The sequence below is a fragment of the Hipposideros armiger genome, unplaced genomic scaffold (genome assembly GCF_001890085.2).
Source record: "Hipposideros armiger isolate ML-2016 unplaced genomic scaffold, ASM189008v1 scaffold_1269, whole genome shotgun sequence".
Lineage (NCBI taxonomy): Eukaryota > Metazoa > Chordata > Mammalia > Chiroptera > Hipposideridae > Hipposideros > Hipposideros armiger.
Window position 1 is genome coordinate 12,217 of NW_017732619.1, and position 25,600 is coordinate 37,816.

The 25,600-nt window shown below is 36.9% G+C and overlaps 1 protein-coding gene across 1 annotated transcript in view; it reads left to right on the forward strand.

Annotated features, from left to right (window-relative positions):
• Window positions 1–810: 810 nt before the first annotated feature.
• TMEFF1 (transmembrane protein with EGF like and two follistatin like domains 1) overlaps window positions 811–25,600 on the forward strand; it is a gene marked incomplete at its 5' end in the record, with an annotated part of 59,242 nt that continues 34,452 nt past the window's right edge. Inside the window, 4 exons of the mRNA XM_019633274.1 lie at window positions 811–920; window positions 8,799–8,928; window positions 12,795–12,821; window positions 14,639–14,735. Coding sequence (XP_019488819.1) covers window positions 811–920; window positions 8,799–8,928; window positions 12,795–12,821; window positions 14,639–14,735 — 364 coding nt within the window. The remainder of the gene's footprint in view (window positions 921–8,798; window positions 8,929–12,794; window positions 12,822–14,638; window positions 14,736–25,600) is intronic.

The window sequence follows — 25,600 nt, forward strand, 5'->3', positions numbered from 1 at the left end:
TATATATATATATATATATATATATATATATACATCTACTGTATGAAATTCAGGTTCACTTTATAATTCTTTTGTAATTAAAAGAGTTTGTCTAGACTAGAGTGAATAATGATCACCCAAATTTTATTCTGGGTACCAAAAGAATTGAAGTTCCTTGTAGTTATTCTTTTTTCTTTTTTTAATCATTTTTTTTTACTTCTGAAACGATAACTGAATGTGCTTAAATTTTTCTATCATATAATGTTTTATAGAAACAAAATAATACCCTTAAGCAAAATATTTGCTTCTTCATGGTTTTGAGCTTTTTATATAAATGACATCATTCTGGATGTGTCGTGGACTTTTCTTTCTTTTTTTAATTGAAGTTTAATTGGCATATAACATTCTATTAGTTTCAGGTGTGCAGCATAATGATTAATATTTGTATACATTGTGTAGTTATTCTTATTTGTTATCCTTAAAAGTAGCAATCACTAGAAAAATAATCTAAAATATTAAGTGAACGATAGTAAGAAGATTATTTTAAGATCCTAGGAGGCCAAAATAGAAAAATTTTGTAGGTTTATCTTTTGGAATTATGTGAAATCCTGATATTTTGAGTTTTATTTTGGTTTGGGTTACTTAAAGGCATATTCTCATTGGGAAATCCTGAACATTTTGTGTCATATAGAACTTGTGTTTTGTATATTATGTCTTATTATACTTGTGGATGAGATGCTTAACATATTTCAAGGATTTTTTTCCATTTACTTAGATTTGTATATACAGAAAAACAAATATATATATGAAACTACTTTTCCTCTTTTGCAGAATTAAATGTGAGGGAGTCTGATGTAAGAGTGTGTGATGAATCATCATGTAAATATGGAGGCGTCTGTAAAGAAGATGGAGATGGTTTGAAATGTGCCTGTCAGTTTCAGGTGAGGAAACCCAATCGATTTTGAAAATTTTTACATTTCTCATATTTCATAATTCTACATTCTTCAAATTAAAAACCTTAAGACATTTTGAATCCCACAGGGAAGTTGGGTTCACAGCCCACCAATTCTTTTTTTTTGTCAGATGAAATTCTGTTATTTGTACATTCCATGCTGCTTTGCTTGAACTAAGAGGACAGACTGGCAGTAATAGATGTGAAAATGCTTTGTAAAAGTGTTAAAGTTCTATTCAAATGTACGGTATAATTGTCCCTGAAAGGAAATAAGGTACAGGCTGCAGTAGCGTCTCTTATTTAAAACTGTTGACACTTTCCTTCTCTTTCTAGGCTCTTTCCCTTCCAGTCTTATTTGCTGCTGTCTCATCTTTGTAGGCCAAAGGACATGACTGACTTGGCCTCAGGGTTGGGTTAGAGATGGACAAGAAAGGGGAACCTCAAACTAAGATCTTTGCTTTTCAGGTGCTGCTGTTTTAGCTGTGATTCTGTTGTCTATAAAGAAGTTAAAAAAAAAAAAAAGAGAGAGAAGCAAAATGTGCTACATTCAGTTCTTCTTGTTTATTTTGTTTGATTGAAATATAGTCTGGCTTTAGGATGTTGCTCACAAGATGGTCCCTGATTCAGCATTTGAGATGAGACAAAGAAGGACCTATAATTTTTTCCCCACTCATGATCTTGTTCTAATCATACCCATCGTTTAGATTTTAAGGGGAGGAAAGGGTACAGAGAGCAGGGATAAAAGCATAGGAGTCAGTATTTCCAGTAACTCTGTAACCTCAGGCAAGTTTCTGTATGATCTATCTGAAAAGAGAAGGCATATTTCCTACCTTCTTATGATATTGGAATGAGAATCAAAATCAGCAAAGAGCTTGCATAGTAAACCTCTTTGAAAACTATAAACTATCATGTTGTTTATTTTAACTAAAAGAGTTGTCCAGTCAGAGAGGTTCTCCATGGTCAAAAGGGACTTTACATCATTTTTCACAACAGCCACCTGTGATGTGGCTTAGCTAACCTGTGCTCACCCCTACAGGGTTACTCAGGCGGTAGCCTGGCCAGTGTGTTGTGTCTGGCTGTCCCAAACCCTTTCAAAAGGGATGATAACTAAAGTGGGCTTCTTTCATTAAAAGAAGGTGTTGATGAGCATAGTATACGAGCACTTATACCAAGCTCTCATGAATTTTTACTTCGTTTTGTTCTTTACATTAGATATTTTTTATTGACTTAATCTTCAGGTTAGATGAATAAATCCTTTCTTCTGTCATGTCCATTCTTCTCAACCACTGAGTTTTGAACTTGATTCTCTTCATCTGAAATTTCTTGTCTTTTCATTCATTGCAAGCATATTTTCTGTGAGCACAGGTAGTATTGCTGCTTTAAATCGTTGTTTGCTAATTTCAATATCTGGGACATCTTGGGGATCATCTTTGTTGATAGTCTTTTTATTTTAGAATGGATTGTGTTTTCCTGTTATTTATTTTTTTGTTTGTTTTGTACTTGAGTAATTTAGAAATTATCCTATGCATTGTGAATGATAGATATGTTTTAGAGTGTTTGAATTATGTTACTCTGAAAAGCATTGCCATTTTTGAAACAGTTGAATTGGCGAACTCAAATGGCAAACTCTGTCTTCCCTTTTGTGGCAGCAACACAAATATCAGTTCATTTCTTTTAGACTTAGCTGGGCTATTTGGAGTCTGCCGCATGAGTAGTTCAGAAGTCAGCCAGAAGTGTGGTCTGAGTTTATACACAGAATTTGGGACTCCTCTCTGACTCCCTCCTTTCTGGGATTTTCTCTCACTTTCCAGTGGCCCTGGTTTCCCTGAGCCCCTTCCTCTGGTTCTACACCCAGAAAGGTTGTGGGTTTCTATTAGTGTTTTAGCTGCCCTGTACCAGGAAGACTGGGACTGGTCTCCTCTTCCAACTGTCTTATATTTTCTTAGGTTAAATTCCTTGATGTGGAATTGTTGGGTCAGTGGAATGCTCAGGTGCAGATTAATATTCTCACCAATAACTATACATTAGACTGCTTGTTTCCCCTCAGCCTGTTGGTAGTGGATTTTGTTAATCCTTTTTTTTTTTTTTTAAGATTTTTATTGGGGAATTGGGGGATGGGAACAGCGCTGGGGAATAGGGGGAAGGGGAACAGACAAGTTGCTGTCCTTTTNTGTCCTTTTGTTCTTCAGTCTAGTTGTGGAGGGCTTGCGTCACTGGCCCAAGTTGGCACCATCATTGTGCTCTTCCCGGGAGAGGCAGTCGCTCACCGGCCATTGGATGGCTGACAAGGCGGCTCACAGCAGCTCATGAAAGCTCATGTCCACTGCAGGCCAGCCCCACTGCAGCCTACGCCGTCGTCGGCAACTCACGGCAACCCAGCTCCAGGTCGAGCTGTTGTTCACCATCTTAGCTGTAGAGGGCGCAGCGTCACTGGCCCATGGGGGATCCGAACCGGGGTTCTGTTGCTCAGAGCTGGCGTCCCAAGTCAACTCTTAACTAACGTGCCACTCGGTTGGTCTTCCCTGCGACTCTTAAGATGATAAAGAAATAGCTTCTTTGACCTTTTAAACGTACTTGAACAGCTAGAAAATCCTCTCATGATCTGTCTGAATCCCTTGTGGCAAAGCGGGAAAGGGAAATAAAAGTTAGAAGAATTGAGATCAGTGGACACTTATCCGGTGCTTACTAGGTGCGAGGCTAGATGCCGAGGGTATAAAAATGTTTAAAGACGGGTTCCTTGCTTAGCAGGAGCAAACTGCCTAAGGGCTTACAGCATGATTTGATACTGCTGCTGAGTGAATCTTCTTTTGATTACTTTGCTTTCTTATAAGCTTATAAAGCTGTTCGAGTTAGATGTAGGTTCTCGCCAGTTTAAGGACAGTGAGCTCATAAGCCCATTAAACATATGAGGATGCTTTAGCAATATCTTTCAGCTCATTTAAAAAATTTGCTTATGATTCAGCATGCTTTCAGGGTTAATATAAGCTTTCTGGGATATGAGTTTTAAACACATTTAAACAATAACAGGATTTTAAATGAAGTCTAAAATGGTTTGTTTTTCAGTCTGTGAATAAGAGCTATTGTATCTTGGCTCCATTATGTAAAAAAAGCTACTTTTATTAATTTCGTAGAAAGATAAAAGATCAATATTGCATCTTTCCATTAAAACTTGGGTAATATACAAAGGGGAGTGCCTACAACTTTTTTCCTGTTTTCTTTCTTTCTCTTTGTTTTTATACCTGGAGTTCTCTGGACCATGTGTCTTTCTTCCTGAATTTATCAGTGCCTACTCTCACTAGGTGACATGCCCTCTTATTAGACCTTTGTGTTAGTCAGGGTTCTCCAGAGAAACAGAACCATATGTGTACACTCACATATATGCACTCGCATACACACACACACACACACACACACACACACACACACACGAGATTGGATAATCCCGCCCACATTGGGAAGGACACTTACTCAGTTCACTGATTCAAATGCTAATCTCATCCAGAAACAGCATCAGAGACACATCCAGAAATAATGTTTAATGTGGTCACCCTGGGGTCCAGTCAAATCGACACATTAAGTTAACCATTACAACCTTATTATTTTCTTATTTAGTGTATTCAGCATAGTTCCTGATACATAGTAGGTACACAGTAAATGCCTGAATGGATGTGGCTCCAGAGGTGAACACTGCTGCGCCTTTCTAAACTACTTTAAATCACCTTCTTCCAGCTAAAGAGAAGGTGTAGGGGAGAGTTCTTCCCTCCAGCCAGGGCGGCAGTGTAGAGAAGGCAGACCTTAGGTTAGCGTCAAGGCCTTAGGTTAGAGCCAGTGTCTAAATCAGGAGTTGTGTGTTGTTAAAATTGCCCCAATCCCTTAATTTGCCCCTAGCATAATGAGGGGTTCCTGAGAGAGACCCCTGGAAACACATTGACTGAGGAACAGCAGGTCTGCTTCTCCCACCTCCTGCTCGCTCCTAGGTATGTGCTTGTTAGGTTGAATTATAGGGACATTATCTGGACTATTTTAAGCTCCCTGCGCATTACCACCAAGTGACAAATAACTTGAGTGTGTCGTGGTTGGAGTACATCACTTGTGAGGAATTGTGGCTCTTCCACTTATTAGCTATGACTCCAGGCAACTACTTAAAACTCAGAAATGATCATAATAGCAATACCCAAACCAGCTAATGTTTTTTTGAAAATATGCCATGTCCAGACAGCAATGCTAAAGATGAATTTTCTCTTATTTAATCCTCATTGCAACTTTGTTAGGCAGATACTGTTATTATTATTTTTTTAGCTGAGCCATCCTGTCACCTGTTGGCAGCTCTGCAACAGCTCAGCTCGGGCCGGGAATTGAACCAGCGACCCTATTGCTCAGAGCTTGCACTCTTGAACGAGCTCTTAACCAACTGAGTCACTCGTCCGGCCCTGGTAGATACTGTTATAATTACCATTTTACCAATGGGGAAAATGACACTGGTGCTAGCGTCTAGTCACATGAATGGTGGACCCAGGATTTGAACTCAACATTTACTTCAGAGCCTTTTCTCTAAGCACTAAGTCATGAGCTTCACAGGATTGTTATGATATTTAAGTTAGATAGGACATTTAAAGTTGTAGCCAATTTTTACTAGATGGAAACTCTTGAATAAATAAATGTTAGCTATTATCTTAGAGCTTCTCAGCCCTATTTTTATAACCAATAATTTGTATTCCATTTCTTTACTGTTCTATAATGAAATTCGTAGATAATGTAACCTACATAAGCACATAATTAAAGAAATCAATATAATGTATAATTGCAATGTAAAGGAGAAATAAATTATTTTACTATAAATTATTCAAAGTGTAAATGCTTAGGCATGATTACACTAGAAAACAATATAGTAGTCAGATGCTTATATCTACTTATAATGAATGTTTGGATTTAATAAAGATCAGCGCTATTTCATACCAGAATTACTTGAAGACAAAAAAAGTAGAGGTATGGTAGATGCTAGAGTAAAAACTAATATTAGGATAAGTTCTAACTGAGTGTGTTTTTTTGTATATGGCAAGGTTTATCATAGTTCTTATGTGAATGGCTAGAGAAGCATTTGGGGATTGTGTGGTACTTATGTCTTTGATGTGTGGAACCGTCATTTCCTTTGTAGTCCATTTAGCATCCTTGGAATCCATCTGCTAAATGACAACGTTCCTTTATTGTGACAATCCAAAGAACCTTCATAGGGGCACCCTTGCCTAGGGGGCGATGTTAGCACCTTTGAGAGCCAGCCGTTAGAAAGTCATTACGCATTTGTTGAGCAAAGAGTTGGGCTGAAAAGTCCATAGACTTACCACTGGACAGCTTAGGGTCTCCTTTGCTAATTATGCATTATATAACTACAAAGTAACATATTGACTTATGCAGAAATCATACAAGTTATTGTGTACATTTTCAGGCAAGACAATAAAGGCATGTGCGCCATGAAAAATCAGAGCAGTATAGGAGGGCTTCCTAAAGTAAAATTTTAATTTTTATTAAAGTTGATGTAGGAGTCTGCTGATAATGTATAGAAAGTCAACTTGGTTGTAAAATATTGTATTAGAAATTGTTTTTACCAGTGCTTGACCTGTGGTAGCGTGTCATATTTATGGTTCATAAGTAAATTGACCACTTAAATGATAAAAGTAAATCTTGTTCACTGGAGAAAATTAAGAAATACAGAATATCATGGAACTAAAAAACCATGACAAGTAATGTGAAAAGTTTATTGATGTTTTCTTCCAGGGTTTACTTTTTGAATATTTATTTTTTCTAAATAATTGAGATAACATATGTAATTTATTTATTTATTTATTTTAAGCTGAGCCATCCTGCCACCTGTTGGCAGCTCTGCGGCAGCTCAGCTCGGGCCAGGACTCGAACCGCTGTTGCTCAGAGCTCACACTCTTGAGCGAGCTCTTCACCAACTGAGCCACTTGGCTGGCCCTGTAATTTATTTTTTTGCTGTATTTTTATTTATAATATTATTTTAAAAATTTGCATTCAGTTTTGTGGACTAGATAATACCTTTAAAAATGGCACAAAATTCTCATAAGTTGTATATGTGGTATTTTTGCTTGATTTTCACCTAACATTATGTTATCTTTTCTTGTCACATGGTTTTCTTGTCACATGGTAATATTTAAAATTCTCAATGGCTGCAATATTAATTCCTTGAACAGATATTACACGCTTAAATTAAATATTGCCTTGTTGGATATTTAGATTGTTTCTATGTTTTTAATATTAATAAATTTCTGTTTTGAAATGGCTGTAATAAAGTTTTGTCTACAATTGTTTCCTTCATAAAAATCCCAAAATTCGGGATCAAAAACTGTATCTCTTTTTCAAGACTCTTGAAATGTATTGCCAAATTATGTTTTCAGAAGTTTGAACTGCGGATGGACCTAGAGGGTATTATGCTAAGTGAATAAGACAGAGAAAGACAAACACCATATGATTTCACTTATATGTGGAATCTAAAAAACAAAATAAACAAATAAATAAACTCAGATACAGAGAACAAACTGATGGTTGCCAGGTGGGAGGGAGGTTGGGGGGGCTGGGTGAAAAAAGTGAAGGGATTAAGAAGTACTAATTGGCAGTGACAAAATTGTCACAGGGAAGTAAAGTACAGCATATGACAATATTACACAGTAATATTGTAATAACTATGGTTGCCATGTGGGTACTAGATTTATGGGGGTGTCATTTTGTAAGGTATATAAATGTCTAACCACCATGCTGTACATCTGAAATGAAATAATAGAATATTGAATATTAATTGTAATGGAAAAAAAAGATTGAATCAATTTAGATTACCACACCAGGCATATTGGTATGCCCACCAAATTGAAATTTTTGTTTAATAGCCAATTTTATAAGTTAAAAGTAGCATCTCATTTTAGTGTACAACTCTGATTACTAGTAAAAGTCAGCATTTTTTATATATTAGTTGGCCACTTGTAATTTTTCTGTAATTTGTCTTTTGTCCATTTTTTATTAACTTATTATCTCTTTTGGTAATGATAATAACTTGTGCCATGTTGTTATAATATTTTCCCCAGATTTTAAAACTTCAGTTGTTTATGATATTTTTTATTTTTGGAAGTTTTAAAGTTTTTTAAACATACAGGTCCAGTGTCATTTCTCAAACCTGTATCACTTTTTTCCTTCTTCATCTGTTTTATTTTACTCATCCTTCAAGACCCAGTTCACATTTCAGTTTCTCTGAGAAGGCTTTTCTCGAATACTCCAGCTTACAATAATAAGTAATAAATATTATATTTATCATCTTACACTTTGGATTTAGTACACAAACTAGCTTTAAAATGTATACATATATATGCGTATATATACATACATCTATTTTTTCTATTTGTATGGATCTCTAACAAGATCATAAGGTCTTTGAGAACAGAGATCATGTATTTTTTTGTGCCTTCTATAGCATTTACCTTGGGACTTTGTATCCTAGAGGCTTTGAATATGTGAATTTTGGTTATAATAAAATGACATTTCATAATTAGTACTCATTACAGACATTGCCAAGAATTCCCTCTTACATTATCTCACCGAATCTTTATAGTAAACAAATGAAGTAGATAGGATAGGGATTTTCAGTCTCATTTTTATGGATAGTTGATCGTTATTTTTATTATGAATATGAATAAAGGTATGACAAAATAGTATAACTCTTCTTTTTTCAAAACCAAATGAAAGAACAGACTCTTCTGTATTAGAAGTATGTTATAATACTATGGTATTGCATTCATGAATATGAAATAAACTATTAATATTCATTTTTAGTCCTGAGAATTTATTTTTGTTTCCTTTGCAGTGCCATACAAATTACATTCCTGTCTGTGGATCAAATGGGGACACTTATCAAAATGAATGCTTTCTCAGAAGGGCTGCTTGTAAGCACCAGAAAGAGATAACAGTAGTAGCAAGAGGACCATGCTACTCTGGTATGTTGTGATATTCTTCGGAATAAATGTTAGAAATGGTTCTGCCGTATTTTCTCAAAGGAAGTTTCCAGTCAGGTATATTCCCCGAACTTCTGTATGGGTCAGTGGTGATTGTGTGGGGAATGGGGGTGCACTTTTTTGTCACCATTTTATGTTGCTGTTGTTTTAATCCCAGGTGATCTTCTCAGTACACTCGTAATACCTAATGCCTTTTTTGATGCGGACTTTGCATTTCTTTTGACTATTAGACAGAAAAAGGTTTGGGGTGGGAAATGATATGGGACCCATTTTGTTGATTTTTATTTTTTGGTGGGGGAAAGGGTAGGGAATATTCATAGGAAGCCATTAGTGGTATCCCAGGATGTCTTTTTCCAAGCTCTTTTCTTTTTGTATCTTTTCTGTCTGCTAACCCTCCTTATCCACCTCCCCCTAGTTTGTATTTACTTCTTTCTCTCCCGTTTTGAGTTGGTAGTGGTTAATTTTGGAAAGCATTAATGTTATTTCTTAGTCATGTTTGTTTTTGGGGGCAGTGATGAAGGTGAGATACCGTATTTAAAATTATTGTACGAGTATGAAGGTTAGCAGTAAAGGTGGAGACTATTCTTATATGATCCACCCTGTTTCCTTTCTTCCCCTATGTATTACAGTGCTTGTGTTCAGAGATTTTATTGGGGCTCCATTACATAAGTGATTGATTGTCCATGTGATTGATCTGAAACTCCAGGCACTAAATCCACATGACTCACAGCCCCGACTCTAAATTACATGGTTGGTCTTGCACCCTACGAGGATTGAGTGTGGCCGGCCCCACCGTAAGGTCTGATGTGGTCAGCCCCTTCCCTAAACAAGACACTTCTATCAGGGGTGACATAGATTACCTTCCAAGAAGCTGAGGACAAAAGCCAGACCTCTCTTTGGCAAGGCCAGATTCTTTTCCATACACTAAACAATTAGGGGCTTGGTGGAATTATTATGTTCTTAGGCCACTTGACTATCATTTGATGTGGTTCTTATATACTTCTCTAAGTACATTGTGTTTCTGGGACTTGATTTAGAGACTAAAAAGGAATATGGAGTTCTTTACAACGCCACATTAATTCTGCATCATTTGTGAGGAGTCTACATTTAAAGACATCAGCTGCTCTGATAGGCAGTGAATGTTAACCATTAAAAGGCAGAGCGGTAGATTGGAAAGACCACTGGCACCCTGCCAGTTAAAAGACCTACCTTTAAAGTAACTCCAGCTCTTATTCACTGTTGGTCCCTGGACAAGTCACTTAGCTGCTTTGAGTCCCAATTACGTACATCGTTAAACACATTTCATCTCCGGGGGTTGTTAAATGAGGGTTGAGTGAGCTAAGCTATAAGGTGCTATATCGACCTTGTTATTTGCTGGGTGGGCCAGTGTGGTTCATGTCATTTGATCTTTGACTTGTCCTGTTCCCTATGCTAGAAATAACATTCTCTTCTGCTTACTTGAAAGCATCTTTCTTACGCTTTAAGACTGAGTTGAAGCCTTACCTCCTCTGTGAAATCTTTCTTCTGTGGCATCTCCTGGCACAGTTTGTTCACACTTTGTGCATATCTCTATGTAGGTATCATACTGTGTTTCGTTTATCTGACACATCTGTCTCCAGCCAGATCGGTCGTTTCTCATGAGGAGAATAGTGTGTCCTGCCTAGGGAGGTGTCAGAATCCCAGGGGTGGGGTGGAGTTGATTGGGAGGGGGAGGTGTGTGTACAGTGAAAATATAATCTACATGAGGAACTCAACCTCATTATCAGAGTCGTCACGTTGTTACGGAGCAAGGCCTTGCTGCCCAACATGCATAGCAGCCAATACTGTGACATCAGCTTTTGCGAAAAGAAAGGGCTGTATTGTGAGGTGGGCCAGCAAGGAGACAGGAGACAAGACTCAGATCTGTCTCCCCATCAAGGGTTTGGGTTGGAATTGAAGAGGTTAGGGGAGGACAGTCTGGTATGCGGCAGCACTGGCAGGCTTCAGCACCTATCCTCCTGGACAGCACACTCTTTGCTTCTGAAAGGATTCCCCTGGTGGAGTTCCTGTCCAGTCCCAGCTCTTTGGTTCCTTTGGGGGAGCATGAAACTTTGGTTACCGGTGTTATTGAAGCTCGAAATACTCTCCTCTGTATGTGCTTCAGCAGCATGACTTCCTTCGGTTTTGTTCTGTTGTTTCTGAAAAACAATTCAGTATCTGGTTAGAAGCAGGATGAGACCAGTTTTAGCTGGTTCTGCAGTTACAGTATTTAATTTACTTTGGAATTTATAAATGACACTAAAGGAACGTGTGAGTTACTATATTTTAAAAAATTGGACACGGATTGAAAAAAAGATTGGGCATAAGTATCTCACGCATTGGGACTGTCTTATTAATTTATTCTTAGCATTTACTATGTTGCCTAGCACATAGCATGTCCCCGACCCAGTCAATGTATGTAGAATAGAAGGGAAAAGGGAGTGTTTTCCTAAGACAATTTTGGTCATAAAAAAAGTTTAAATTGAATTGCCTTCATCCTTCTCTTTTTTCCTGCTCTTTCACTCTTTCTTGAAGATATATTTTTTTATGATTGATTAATCAAAATTGAATGTAATTTAAGACTTGCTATAAAATCCCATGAAGATTTTGAAATGGGTCTACATAAAATATGTCTTTTTCCAGTTCTCCCTGTTTCTGCCATATCTGGGAATTGGATCACTGCCTGAAGGAGCTTGAAGGGAGGGAGGGAGCAGTGTTGTTATGGGTGTTGTCTCCCACCCTATTTGAAGAACTGGAGTGGGTTCTCTAGGATATACTCCCCCTGAGAAGAGCTGGATAAAGCATCAAGTTCTTTATTGCCATCTCTGCTTTTTTATTGCTGTGTGTTAATGGTACTGCAGCATTACTCTGTTTTTAACATGCTCTGTGTCATATGTTGGTTCTTTTAGGATTATAAAATAAATATCTTAACATTCATTACATTTTAGGCTGGTTTCTTGCTGGTAACTTTGAGGGAGGCTCTTTAATTTCGCTCGTAACAAGTCTCCCACTTACATCTTGGTGAGATTCCTCCTGATTAGGTTTCCTAGAGGAAGTTAAAAAATGATTAAAGCTATTCACCAGTAATATGAAAACCTCAACCCTGAGGTGTTTTTGGGGGCTGTTCTTAACTTTTGGCTTCAGGTTTTTATCCATATATTTCATTAAGAAGATTTTGGAGCAAGACCCAAAGCTCTTTTCCTTCCTTTGTAATAAAAGCAGCTTATTCATGCTTCCTATCAAGCTCTAACAAAATTAAATTTTTCTTCTACCTTATAAGTGAGTTAATTAAAATATTTTCTATTTAGCCATTTGCTTTACAATATTTACTGGTCTTTTACTCTGTGCAAGGCACCTGGATAGTTCCGGAATGGGCTACAGCGATGTATGAGGTATATAGATGATGGTGTGTCCAAGAAACCTATATTTGGAGAAAAAGGCACAAAATTGGTATATAAAAACAAACTGTTAAAAACTCATAGAGACAATGATTTAGTATTTACCAGAACGTAAGGGGGGAGGGCAGTGATAGAGAGGGTAAACGGGCTCAAATATATGGTGATGAAAGGAGAACTGACTCTGGGTGGTGAGCATACAATACGATACATAGATGATGTGTTACAGAAATGCACACTTGAAGCCTATGTAATTTTACTAACCATTGTTACCCCAATAAATTTAATTAAAAACAATAATAAAATAAACTTAGATACTAAAAAAATGAAAAAGGGGTACATGAGAATGGATATCCCAGTTGATTTTTGTTTACTATTTGGTGAGATTAATTTCCAGGAAAAGTGTTCATATTTACTGTTTTTTTTTTCTCTCAGATAATGGCTCTGGATCTGGAGAAGGAGGTAAGTTTGAAGTACCCCTTAACAGGCATTTGTTTTCTTTCACTTTTTTTTAATAGCTTTATTGAGATGAAATTCACATAACATACAATTTGCCCGTTTAAAATGCACAATTCAGTGGGTTTTGATACATTCATAGAGTTGTACGTTCATTACAGAAGTCAAGTTTAGAACATTTTCATTACACCAGAAAGAAACCCTGCACCCCTTAGCCGTCACCCCCAACCCTTTGGTCCCTCTTAGCCCTGATATTCTTTGTTTCACGCGTTTATTTTTCACTAAAGGTTGGTTGTCAGATGAAGAAGAAATGTAGCTCCTGTTAAACTGAGGTTGCACTGTCCTGAGGAAGAAGTTCAGGGATGACAGTTTTAGCTTTAAAAAAAAAATTATTAAAGCTTTGCAACAATATAATTGGATTTGCATGGACATGTTCAGGCAGACACTTCATGATCATGTGTGAAGGATCAGATCCTAAATTCTAGATCTTAGAGCGCTAAAGGATTTTAAGAGATCATGTGGTCTAGCCCCTGTGGTCAGATATTCAATTAGGAAACTGTCATTGTTACTCTATTAAAGAAGTGGAAGTTGTTCTCAAGATTTGCTCATATAGTACAAATACTGGATGCCTTGCCCTGCAGATGTAGGTTGACAATTTTTTTAGGGAGTATGAGGTAGAAAGGCTGAGAGATTTGCTCAGATTAATACACAAACATTAGTGAGCTCATCATGGTGACTGTGTGATTTCTAGATCTCATGATGTTTCTGAGGCCTTAGAGAGAATTACTTAGGATTATGATCTGGAATTTGTTTGAGAGTTCATGAGAATTTGGGGAGGATTTCTACTTAAAGTGTAGGCCCTGCCCTCCACAGAAGAAGCACAGGGCCCTAAAAATTAGAAGATTGGAAGTGTTACCAAACAGACATATTAGGTCTGTGTACTTTCCTTTTAACACCTTTTCTACTGATTGACACCCCCTAAACAAGGTGTTCTTTCCTAAACCAGATTGGGAAACTCCTGGAATAAACTCTAACCCCTAAACTGGCCTCAGAACAGATCTCCCTGCCCAGTTTGAGATTATCGTGATAGGGCCCACTCTAGATGAGACCCACAAATTTAGGGTTCCCTAAAATGTGGAATGTGAGCTGAGTTGGAGGCTGGCGGTAGGCACTGTTTTTTTTTTTTAGCTGGATCATAGGAGTACCACACACTTCTGCATCGCAGGTATTTTTGTCTGTGCTAAGTGGCAAAGCAGAAAAAGGGGCAAGTCTTTTGTAAAGAGACACCTTTTTAAAATTTGGAGATTTTGAAAACAACTGTGGAATTAGTTGTTTTGCAGTTAGAAAGGCAGGTATGAAACTGATGTGAGGAAAAGGTGATGGTTATACTCTACTGTGTTTAATCACTTAGTTGCTAACCAGCGTTGCACAGGATGTTGCAATGGCAAAATCACTGGACTAAAATTATGGCTCATGTTTTTATGTTTTCCTCTCTCTTAAATAATGTTATATGGTAATTATTTTAAAGGCGATTAATTATTAAAACCTGCCATATTGTTCCTTTGTGAGTAGGTTATGTGTGATGATGGTGATGATGATGATTTTGCTAGCACCAATATGTGTCTTCCTCACAGATAATATGTTGTACTCAGTGTTGGCAACATTTTTGGATTCAGGTATTGATAGATTTTGGAAGTGATTGTTTTCAAGAGCTCGGGTGCATTTCCCCCAGAAATAGAATAATAGCTGCTGACAACATGAAGCATATCGGGAAAGGATCCTGACTTTTGGTTGAAAATTTAATTTTTTTTTTTTTTAAACAGAAGAGGAGGGATCAGGGGCAGAAGTTCACAGAAAACACTCCAAGTGTGGACCTTGCAAATACAAAGCTGAGTGTGATGAAGATGCAGAAAATGTTGGGTGAGTTGACGGAGGAGGGAAAGGGATAAACTTAATTTGGAATCTAATTAATCATCAGCATTATTATATTGTAGAAAGGTATCATTTAACTGCTTCTATATATTTTGTGTTTTTCTTCCAAATTTTTTTTTGTTTAATGCTAGCCTGTTGACTTATCTCTTAAGTTGATATAATACTATAGTTATTGAAGTCAGTTTAAGTGTTATATTTTAGAATGAGAACCCATTTATAATTTTTTTGGTTATACCTCTGCCTTTTGTTTTCACTGATAGTTTTATACATTTTATACCAAGGGCTAATTTGATTCATCAGAAATATTCTTATCCTGAATTATCCTACTATTATACTTTCCACTACTTACAATAACGAATAGTTTCTTTTGAACTGCATTTTTACAAAAAAACTTTTCATATATTTCAATGTACTAAAAACTCCAAAACTGTTTCAAAATTTTAAACTACAGCAAGTACATATAATAAGTAAAATTTATTTCTAGAAATCCCAGTTGCACAGACTAACATTCTATTGTTTTATTTCCTCACTCATGTTCAGCCTAAGGTGGGTTTTATAGCTGGACAGCATCGTTTGTCCAATTTTCCATTCACTCCCTGTAAGAAATTGTAGTGTTTGGTGGAATAGCAAGAACATCAGCAACACAGTTATGTTTGTTTCTTACTTTCATCAGGTTCCTGTTTATTTCTTCCCGGTCTCAACCTTCTTTCATTTCCCTGTGGTGCTTGCCTTTTGCAAAGTTACTTCTAAAAGCTTTAAATGCTGACTTCAGGATTTAAGAGCACAAATGGTTACACCCACTCTCTCAATTTCCCCTTAGTGCCTATTTTAAAACACTTACTTTATAAAGATTTGCTCTTCCTTATTTATACATACGAGTATTTTTCACTTTGTATTTTCCAGTCCTATGTATTATTCAGCCTTAAGTGCATATTCGAGCCTTTCGCTGAGCAGTAGTTAATATGTTTAATTAGCATTAATACCCGAAGTGAGTTTTGCAAATTAGGATCACACCATTTTCAGTATTATGTAGTCTTCAAAATTATCTATGTGGATGGATGGCACTTGGTGAAATTAATGTCTGATAATTTACTTGGTATATATTTAAAAATAGGTGAGAATTGGCAAAAGACCAGTAAGTTCAGTAAAAAGTGAATTCAGCATAACCTGAATTTACTCTGTTTCTGCACTGTAGTCCTTGGATTGACATGTGTTCCATCCATTTCAGTCAGAGTGGTTTGATTTGGAGGAACATGGTTTCCAAAGTAGATATTAATGTGTAGGATGAGAGAAATGAGCAATACAAACTTGCAGAGAAGACAGATAATAGATGCAATTCTCTCTTCTCACTTTATACTAATGTACGGCACGATGAAACACCATTTGTGTGTGTGTGTGTGTGTGTGTGTGTGTGTGTGTATTTTTGTAGAGATTTAGTTCTTTTTAGTGTTTTTCCTCAGAACTGTTTTATAATAGTGTTCAGGGTCCAAATAGCTGTCAGTGATTGATTGGCTTGGTCTATTGATCTGTTTTTATTCCTTTGACAGTATCTCTATTCAGTCCTACGTTGTACATTCTCTGCTATCATTTTTATCCCTAAATTGACAGGGATCTTTTGTTTAGAAGGAGAACAGATTCCATCTAGTCTCAGAGGCGGCTCCAAATGTGACATCTATATATTTGTAAAATATACACCTTTCTCCGAACACCTCCTCATGATATAATAGCCTATGTATGAAATTCATTTTTTTTGTATTTGTCTATTTATTTGAGATCCAGTAACCACTGTTCTTGTAGATACAGGCTCTAAGCTTAAGGGAGTGGGGCCCAGACCAGGGGCGGGCTTACCAATAGTAAGGAACATGCCAGCCGAGGAGCCATCTAACAAGCACATAGATGGGACAGGCAGCCAAGTCCAGGCCAGGAAAGTAACGCGATAATAGAAGAACGTGAAGAAAGCAGTTGGTACCTTTACCTGGACCATAAGGGATTAAGCAAAAATGGCTGATCTTACTATGGAAGTAGACAAAAGGAAATTTTATGGACATCTAATCTTTTAGTCCGTAAAACATTTATTACTGATTGGGGTTGGGTTTATCAGTTTAAATGGTTTTTTAATTTTTTTTTTTTTTTTTAACTTTTAGGTGGGCCGTAGTATCAAAAAAGCTCTATGGTTATATAACTCCTTCGGGCACCTTTTGTGTGCCTTTTATGGTTGCCACCAGGTGAATAGTAACATGTTTATCTAAGGGTAATTTTAACCCAGACAGCTAGACCTTTTATGTATAGAAAACAGAGATGCTGAAATATGGCATTAGCCATTAACTTTGATTTTTATATCAGGCCTATTCTTTATGAAGAAGGTATGGTGTAATTTTTTATGAAAAGATAAAATTTTAGTTATTAAATACAAAAGGTCTTAGTTATACACCAAGCACTCATATCATGACTTAATTATTATAAATTCTACCAGAATCAGAGAATGTTAAGGTTGAATAGGATCTTAAAATTTATCTTCTAGTCTAATCATCTGACTTTACAGATGAGAAAACTGAGGACTAAAGTCAAAGGGTTTTTGAGGTGGATTCTCCAAAGTTCTAGTAGTTTTTCTTACCATCTGCCTCCTTGTATTTGTCGTTTTTATTCCTTAGAAGGAAAGCTGTTACCTTTTTCCTACTTCCTGGACTGCTGCTTGATGATTTTTTAAAAAACAGTGCCCTCTTCTTCAGCCTGGTCCCAGCTGTGAATTCTTTACTTCCTTATCGTCTCCTGGTCACTCTGAATTCTGTTCTAAGGCTTCTAAATTCTGTTCAGTTTTTTTTTTTATCAATGACTTTCAGGCTTTTTTGACCACAACTCCATGTAAACAATACATTTACTCTGTGACTCAGCACTCATGCACATATATACGTGGTAATAATACATTAAGTAAAGCAAAAATCTATGAATTAATTCTTACCTTTATTAAATGCAGTGTACTCTAATATTCTCTATCCTATTTTCTTAAAAAGTGCTGGTAGTGGTTCACTAAATTGACTTCATAATCCACTAGCAATTATGATTTACAGCTTGGAAAATATTGTGCTCTAATATAACTATAATAGATATAATATTTCATGTTATACTTTTAGGTGTGGGTATTTAAAAATATTTTATCTTTTCTCATTTTGAAATGTCTTTCCTGTCAGAAGAAATGTTATATAACCTATCTGGTTTCCACAGGGCAGCTAAACTCTTTCTCTAGCTTTAAAAAACTTTTTCTCTTCTTCTTGCTAATAGTTTTAAAAAATTTGGTATTTGGGGAAGGGGATACGTGGTACCACGTAGGTTAATTTTCTGCTAGTAACAGAAGTGCTGAGTTTTTATGTAGCTACTTAAATGGAAATTGATTTAAATATAGTCTTATACAGAGCATATTTTAGAGTACACAGAGCATCTTTTAACCATTCTAGTATTACATATTGTATAGTGTGTTACTGTTTCCAGACATCATTACAGGAATTAGTTTTTCAGCTCTTTGTGGCACTTCCGTCTGGTGGGTAGGGCAAGGAAGTAGTATCCTGATGTTACAGGTGAAGCTGATGTAACAAGAGGCTCAATGGATTGTGATTAAGCAGCAGAACCAGAACACAGATCTTGCGACAAGGGATTTATCTGTTACGTTGTACACACACGTGTAATAATACCATGGTGTTCTCAGAGGCCACTAATGTTCTTAGTGGTGGTGGCCTCACCCCTCCACTTAGAGCTCCATTCTGCTTTGTGTTTTGGGTTTTAGTATCTGATTTTAAAAAATAATTTTTCTTCTCCCACGTGAGGCTCTCAGCTGCTGCTTTGGGTGCTGTTCAGTGTGCCTTGTCAGTAAGCCTGACTACAGATGACCCAAACTTTTACTTTGCTTGTCTGCTTCCCCGGAATAGGAGACAAAGTGCTTGTAGGAACTGTATCTAAGGAAGAACAAATTCTAAATATAAAGTCAGAGTGAACAGGTTCTTCTGAGTGAAGTGCATGAACTTTATTAATTGCATGTATTTTATCTCCCTTCTCTGCTCAGTGGCTGTTTTAAATGTTTTATAATTTGAATTATTTTTGCTTCTGAGAGGCTTTCCCCCCGCTTCCTTCCTGAAGCAGCCTGTGTCTCTCCAGCGACGTTATGAGCTTTCCATGGCTGTCCTCATTAATGCTCACCTTTTGAATTTATACGCAGGGCAAGGTAGTTGTGGTTCCAAGAAATTCGACTCCCAGATAGGTGAGGTTTCAGGATTACATTGTAACCATTGTGAAACACAAGGGATAGACTTTCTACTACTTAGTCTTAAAAGCTGGAAACAGTACCTGCTTTACAGGAAGTTATATTTCTTAAACCATATATTCTTAGCCATCACACCCCCTCTTTTTCGAAACGGTATTCCTCATCTGCCCGATGCTGATGTTATTGCTGCAAGATAGTCACCAGCCGTTTGTCTGGACAGTGGGGTCACATCGTCACAGAGCTCCTTCACACCAATACCTATGAAATATCTGACTTAATTCCCTGCCTCGAGCGGTTTGAGGAGAATCATTTTAGGCATAATGTCAGGGCAGGTGAGTTAAAAAAATCCTCAAATTATTCTTTGAACTCTGTCTGCCCTGCATTTTATGGAAATAGTTCCTGCTCTGCAGCCTCTTTGATGTCAGTCTCTTTGGAGGTGCTTTCCCCACCTTCCCCCCTGAGGAATAAGATCTCTGAGTTGCTCAGAGAATCATGTAGGTGTGCAGTATGACGGACAACGCTCATAAGCCGTGACCTCACCTGCCGGACTTCCCTCCCCGTTTTTGTTGCCGTTTTCAGCTTTGGCACGGATTGCTGGTCAGTGTCAGTCTGATGAGTCTCCCTCAAAAGGTGCAATGAAATCTTGTCCCTGTTGAAGCAGAGAGAGTACCTGTGTCCTCTGTTACATCCTGTTTTCTGGGAGCCCCATATACTTTTTAAAAAAAGAACCAAAGAAGTACCCTTTCTACCATTATCTACTCTTCTATTCTTACGTCCTCCTAATCAGAGATGACAGTAACTTTCATCATTTAGCATTGCCTTACTCTGGGAATATAGAATAGTAGGCATTTACAACTATTTAGGTTTAATAAATTCCTACCAGGGCCCCTTAGATTATAATGGGAAAATAACTGAATGCTCCTCTTTTCCTTCTGATATCAGGAAATAAACACCATCAAACTTTATTTTATGTGAAATATAAATTGGATGTTAGCAATGACAGGCTCCTTTGTCCAGAATTGTCTTCTGATAGCTCTGCACAGCTGCCCGTAAAGATCTCCTCTGAGAGATGTGTTTTCAAATGCAATATCCCCGTAACCTCTTGCTGTTTTCTGAATGCTCTGTTACTCTTTGATATTCTGCCTCTGTTACTTCTTCTGCCTGGAGTCCCATTCCTGTGTATCTACTGTTTAATTCCTACTCTTCCTTCTAGATTTGGATGACATGTGACTTAGGTCAGAAGTCCACAAGCGCCTCTTCTTGGAAGCTGTGAGTTAGGTGATCTTATCCTGTGTCCCTCCCTGGTCTTAAGAAGCCACCTCTGCATAGCACTAGTTATACTTGGGATCACTAGCAGACTATGGCTCTCTGAGGACAGGGATTTTGTCTTGCTGATTTTTATATTGGATGAACTTGCCATAAGGTTGGGTATCTTTGGGTCCCCCCCCCCAACCACCACCACCGTAAGCTCTTTAGTGATTTAGTGGCAATTCACACTGGGGCTTTGTTATTCACTTAGAGCTGCACGCAAGGTCATTTTGAGGCTTTAATATGTGTGAAAAAAACTAATATTGTACTGAACTTGTTGTAGGCTTCGTTAGGCATTTGTTCAATTTGAGTAACTTCACATGAATTATTTTAAGACAGTTTTCCTAACTGCTAAATAAACTTACCATATCGAGAGGAATGGCACTTTATACATAGAATAAGGAGAAAGGATAGATTTTTTTCAGTAATAATAATAATAATAATATAATAATAATAATAATAATAATAGTACCTTCAGATGTGCATAGTATCTGATGAGTTCAAAGGGCTTTCTACAAAAGCTTATTTGATTCTTTCCCCAGTATTAGGAGGTATTATCCCTATTTTAGAGACTCAGAGTAGGAATTTGCCAGAATCATAGAGCTAAATCATAGAAGTCATTGAATCATTGATTTATTTATATATGCACTCGTGCCTTTGAAATCTGCAGTGTTAGAAATTCAGAAACTTTAAAAGGCATTGCAGTGCCAGGCCTGTTTTCCACCCTGTTCCGCAGCCAGCCACTCGTCTTTGCTAGAGGCAGCCTCTGTGATCTGTTTCTTATTTAGTCTCCTGGAGATGTTTTATGCATGTGCAAGCAAGCAGGTACATGTAATCTCTTTCTTTCCTTTTGTAAAGCTGGTGACAGCACTATACATACTGGTCGATGCTTTATTTAAAAACATTTATTGTAAAATGTACATTGCATACAGAAGTATTTAAAACATACAACATGCAATTTAAAGAATACTGCACCTATGCACCAGTACCCAGCATTATCTCAGCCACAAGAAGAAAGGGCAGGAGTGCCACCATCACCTCAAGGCTTACAGAAGACGATACACTGAACAGCCTTTGGGTCAGAGCCTGGCTTTGGCTTCCCAGCGAGGTTACAAGATTTCCCTTCTGGGGAAGTCAGTAGGCACTGTGTATTTTTGGTATACCACAAATAGCCTGTAAATTCCTTTACCTCTCTCCTCTATAGGACACTCTATTTCTTGGGGTTTTTTTGTTTGTTTTATTTTTTGTTTGCCTTTAACTTTTTGGTTTTATTCTCCTATTTTAGTACACGCGTATCTTTCAGTAGCTTCTTGAGAAAGGGTGCTAGATGTAAAACATTTTTGAGACCTTATGCTTGAAAGTGCTTTTTCTTCTTCTCTATACCTAATACTATAACTTGGCAAGTACATAATTCTAGGTGAGATAGTTTTCCCTTGGAACTGGGAAAGCATTGCTCTGCTGTCTTCTAGCTTCCAACTGTTAAAGTCTGAAGTCATCCCGATTCTGACCTTTTGTGTCTGATTTGTTTTCCTCTCTTGAAGCTTCTTCTTTTGGTCCCCAGTGGAATGAAGTTTCACAGCGGTATGCCCTTTCCTAGAAACGTAGTGACTTCTGATTTGAGAAATTTTCCAGGTAGTTGTTTGATGATTTCTTTTCCTCTCTTTTCTATTTTCTGGTGGCTTCTATTGGGTCGTCAGGAAAGTCATGATGCATTTTTGCATTGAAAAACATAGAAAAATACGTCATGACTTTCCCTATGACCCAGTATTATTTGGATGTTGGACATCTTGGATTAGTCTTTTTATTTTATTTTCTCTCCTATTTTCTATGTTTGAAACTTTTTGCTATGCTTTCTTAGAGGTTTCTTTAGCTTTATCTTCCAGTACTTTTTTGGGTTTTTCATTTCTGCTGTAATTTTTCATTGCCAAGAGCTCATTTTTGTTCATATGGTGATCATTTTTTATAGCACCCTATTGTGGTTTTATGATTGCAATATCTTTTTTGTGCCTGTGCATTATTAGTTGGTATTCTGTCTGCAGTAAGGATGAGATTTTCTCTTATTCATTTTTATTCAGTAAGTTATAATCTGTACTTTTGTTAAGATTATATGGATCTTATAAAAGAAATTAGGGAGTGTTCTTTCTATTCTCTCCGTGACTTTGTGTAATACTAGAATTATCTGTTTCTCAAATGATTAGAATGAATGTGTCCATGAGATTTTTTTTTTAAAAAAAACCACCTGGATCTGATGCTGTCTTTGAGGGATGTTTTTTTAAAAACAACTGATTTAATTTCTTTAATGGTTATAGTACATTCAGCTTTTTTCTGTTTCTTTTTTTTTGGTAAAATTTGATAGTTAATATTTTTTTTAAAGTTATTAGTTTCACCTAAGTTTTCCAACTTGCTGGCCTACAGTTGTTTATAATAACGTTTTATTATCTTTTAAAATCCCCATTGAATCTCTAGACTTTTTCATTCCTGATACTGTTTTTTTTCTCTTTCATTTTTTCTCATCCTGCTTTGTCAATTTAAAAGTCTTTTTCAAAGGAGCAATTTTTGGCTTTATTGATCTTCTTTATTGTAACATTGTTTTTTATTTCTGCTGAGCTATCTCTATATCCATATTCATATCTATATCACATATTCAGTCCCCTTTTTTTTGTTGTTTTCACTGGATTAATTCCATTGTTCCTTTTCTGACTTATTAAATGGATGCTTAGAGATTTAATTTCCAGCCATTCGTTTAAGATTTGAGAAGAAACTTGAAAGAAGTGAGGGGTAGAACAAGGTGGATATTTGAGGGAAAAGTGAAGGAGGGGAAACCCTGGAGCAGGAGTGTCCCTGGCATGTTTGAGAGAAAAGCGAAGCCAGTTTAGTGAAAAGATTTTTCTTGATATAAATGTGGAAAATAGCCACTTACCTTCTTTCGTCTGTCACTTTCTATGCTGAGATACCTATTTTATGTAACAGCTGTGAGGAGAAGTGAGGACACTGTCTCAGCCACTTACTATTAGTTTGTGATCTTGGGCTTTTTAATTTCCTTTATCTTCAGTGTCCCTATTCATAAATCGTTGTAATCAGGATTAAATGAGGCAAATATGACTGTGCCCTCCAGTAGGTGCAAAGTAAATGGTTGCTTAATGTTTTGAATTTGTCATATTTACCAAAGTGATTTCTTTCCACTTCAGTGCTTTGGGCATCCTGCCCTCTGCTAACTGTCGCCAGTCTGCAAAAACCTGTACTTGCTGTCATCAGTGGTATCCGTGGCCTCTGGAGTCTGATATTTTCCGCCTCTGCTCGGTTTTTCACTGAGCTGGACTTACCTCTTTAGATGGGAATTTCATTTTCTTTCTTCGTTTGCTGTTGAAAGCAGTAGCCATGGTTTGTTCTCACAGTTCTTGGTCTTCCATGCAGTGGTGCCATCCCACTGAGAAGCTCTGACTTTTTCCATGTAGTACTTGATCCAGGTGGTCGGGCCCTGGTTGAGCTGCAGTGCCCACTGCTGAATCACTTGTTTCTTCTTAGGGGATTGGAATGGTAACTTGCCTTTGTTGCTGAGCCTTTTACTATTCCCGAAACAGTTCTGTAATACTTTCTTCCATTAGCCACCATTTCTATTTAATTGCCATCCCAACTTTGCCCACTTGTATTCTCCCTAAATCTGGGGTTGGCAAAGGTTTTCTATAAAGGCCCAGATGGTAAATATGTTACGCTTTGCACGCCACATGTGGTCTCTGTCACGTATTCCCCTCTGCCCCCCATCAACTTTTAAAAAAATGTAAAAGCCATTTTTTACTTAAGTTAGTAAATATTCTTACTAATTTTTAGTTTTTTTCTGGTGCCTTAATTTTTAAATTGTGAAATACAGCATATATGCAAAAGTGTATGAAAACTTACACATTTGGTTTAATGTACAAAAATGAAACAAATTTTTGTGAATCCTACCTCCCATGCCAGAAATAGAATGGTGTCAATACTTTGGAGCTGTCTCCCCGTTTCCTCTCTCTGATTGTTGCATCTTTCTGCTACCGCCTGCTCTACTGCATTTTGTGAAAATCATTCCTTTGCTTTCTTTATAGTTTTAGCACATGTGATAAATCTCGTAATATGTTACTTGGCTTTTGATTGATTTTGAATTTTGTATAAGTGGAATCATACTTTATGCCCCTACTTTTTGCTCAGTGTTATGTTTTTGAGGTTCATTCAATGTTAATCATATAGCAGTCATCGTCATTCAATTTCACTGCTTATTGAATTCAATTGTTTGACTTGACCACATCCTTTTATAGTCCACTTTGCTGTTGATGGGCATTTGGGTTGTTTCCAGTATTTTGTTCTCATGAATAATGCTGCTCTGAACATTTTTACTCAACGTCTCCTGCTGCTCATGTGCAAGAGATTTTCAAGGGCCTTACCTAGTGGTGGGAAATTGCTGGGCCATGTGCAAGTCTAGCTTTTCATGGTCATGCCTGTTTTCCAAAGCGGGTGTACCAGCAAGCTCTCCTTCCAGGAGAGGAAGAGAATTCCCTTTGCTCCTTATCGTTGCCAACACTTGGTATTGTCCTTATTCTCAATTTTTGCCTTTTTTAGTGAATGTTATGGTATCTCATTGTGGCTTTAATTTGCATTTGCCTGATTGTTGAACATCTTTTCACATATATTCTTATAAACTTCCTCTTTTATTCCTATTTATTTCTGTCCATTTCTCTATGTATGGCCCCCCCTTCCCCATTACGTTTTATATATATGTTTTTAAGTGATTTTTATTTATAGATTCTGGATACTGATTATTTGTTGGTTATTGGGCTATACATATTTTTTTGTTTGTAACTTGTCTTTTATTCTCTTTATGGAACGTTCTTTATTTCAAAGTTAAATTTGTTGGTTTCTTATGTTTGATCCTCTAAGTCTTTTGTAATTTTTGCCTTTAAAATTTAGGTCTTTACTTCACCAGTGGTTGAGGAGATCTTCAAACATGTAGAAAAGGAACTACAAATGAAGTGGAGCCTCTTCCCATATATCCATCAGTCAACTTCAAAAAGTCCAATTTTGTTTGAACTATTCTCCCCCCACATTTTTTGGGGAAGTATTTTAAAGCAAATCCCAGCATCATGTCATTTCACCTGTAAATATTTCAGTTTTACTGATTATTTTATCTGCTTGATACATGACTACAGAGAGAGGCATGTTAAAATCTACTGTGGTGGATTTGGCTATTTCTCATTGTAGTTTTATCAAATTTTGCTTTATAGATTTTGAGGCTATCTTAAAATGTTTAGAATTGTTATATCTT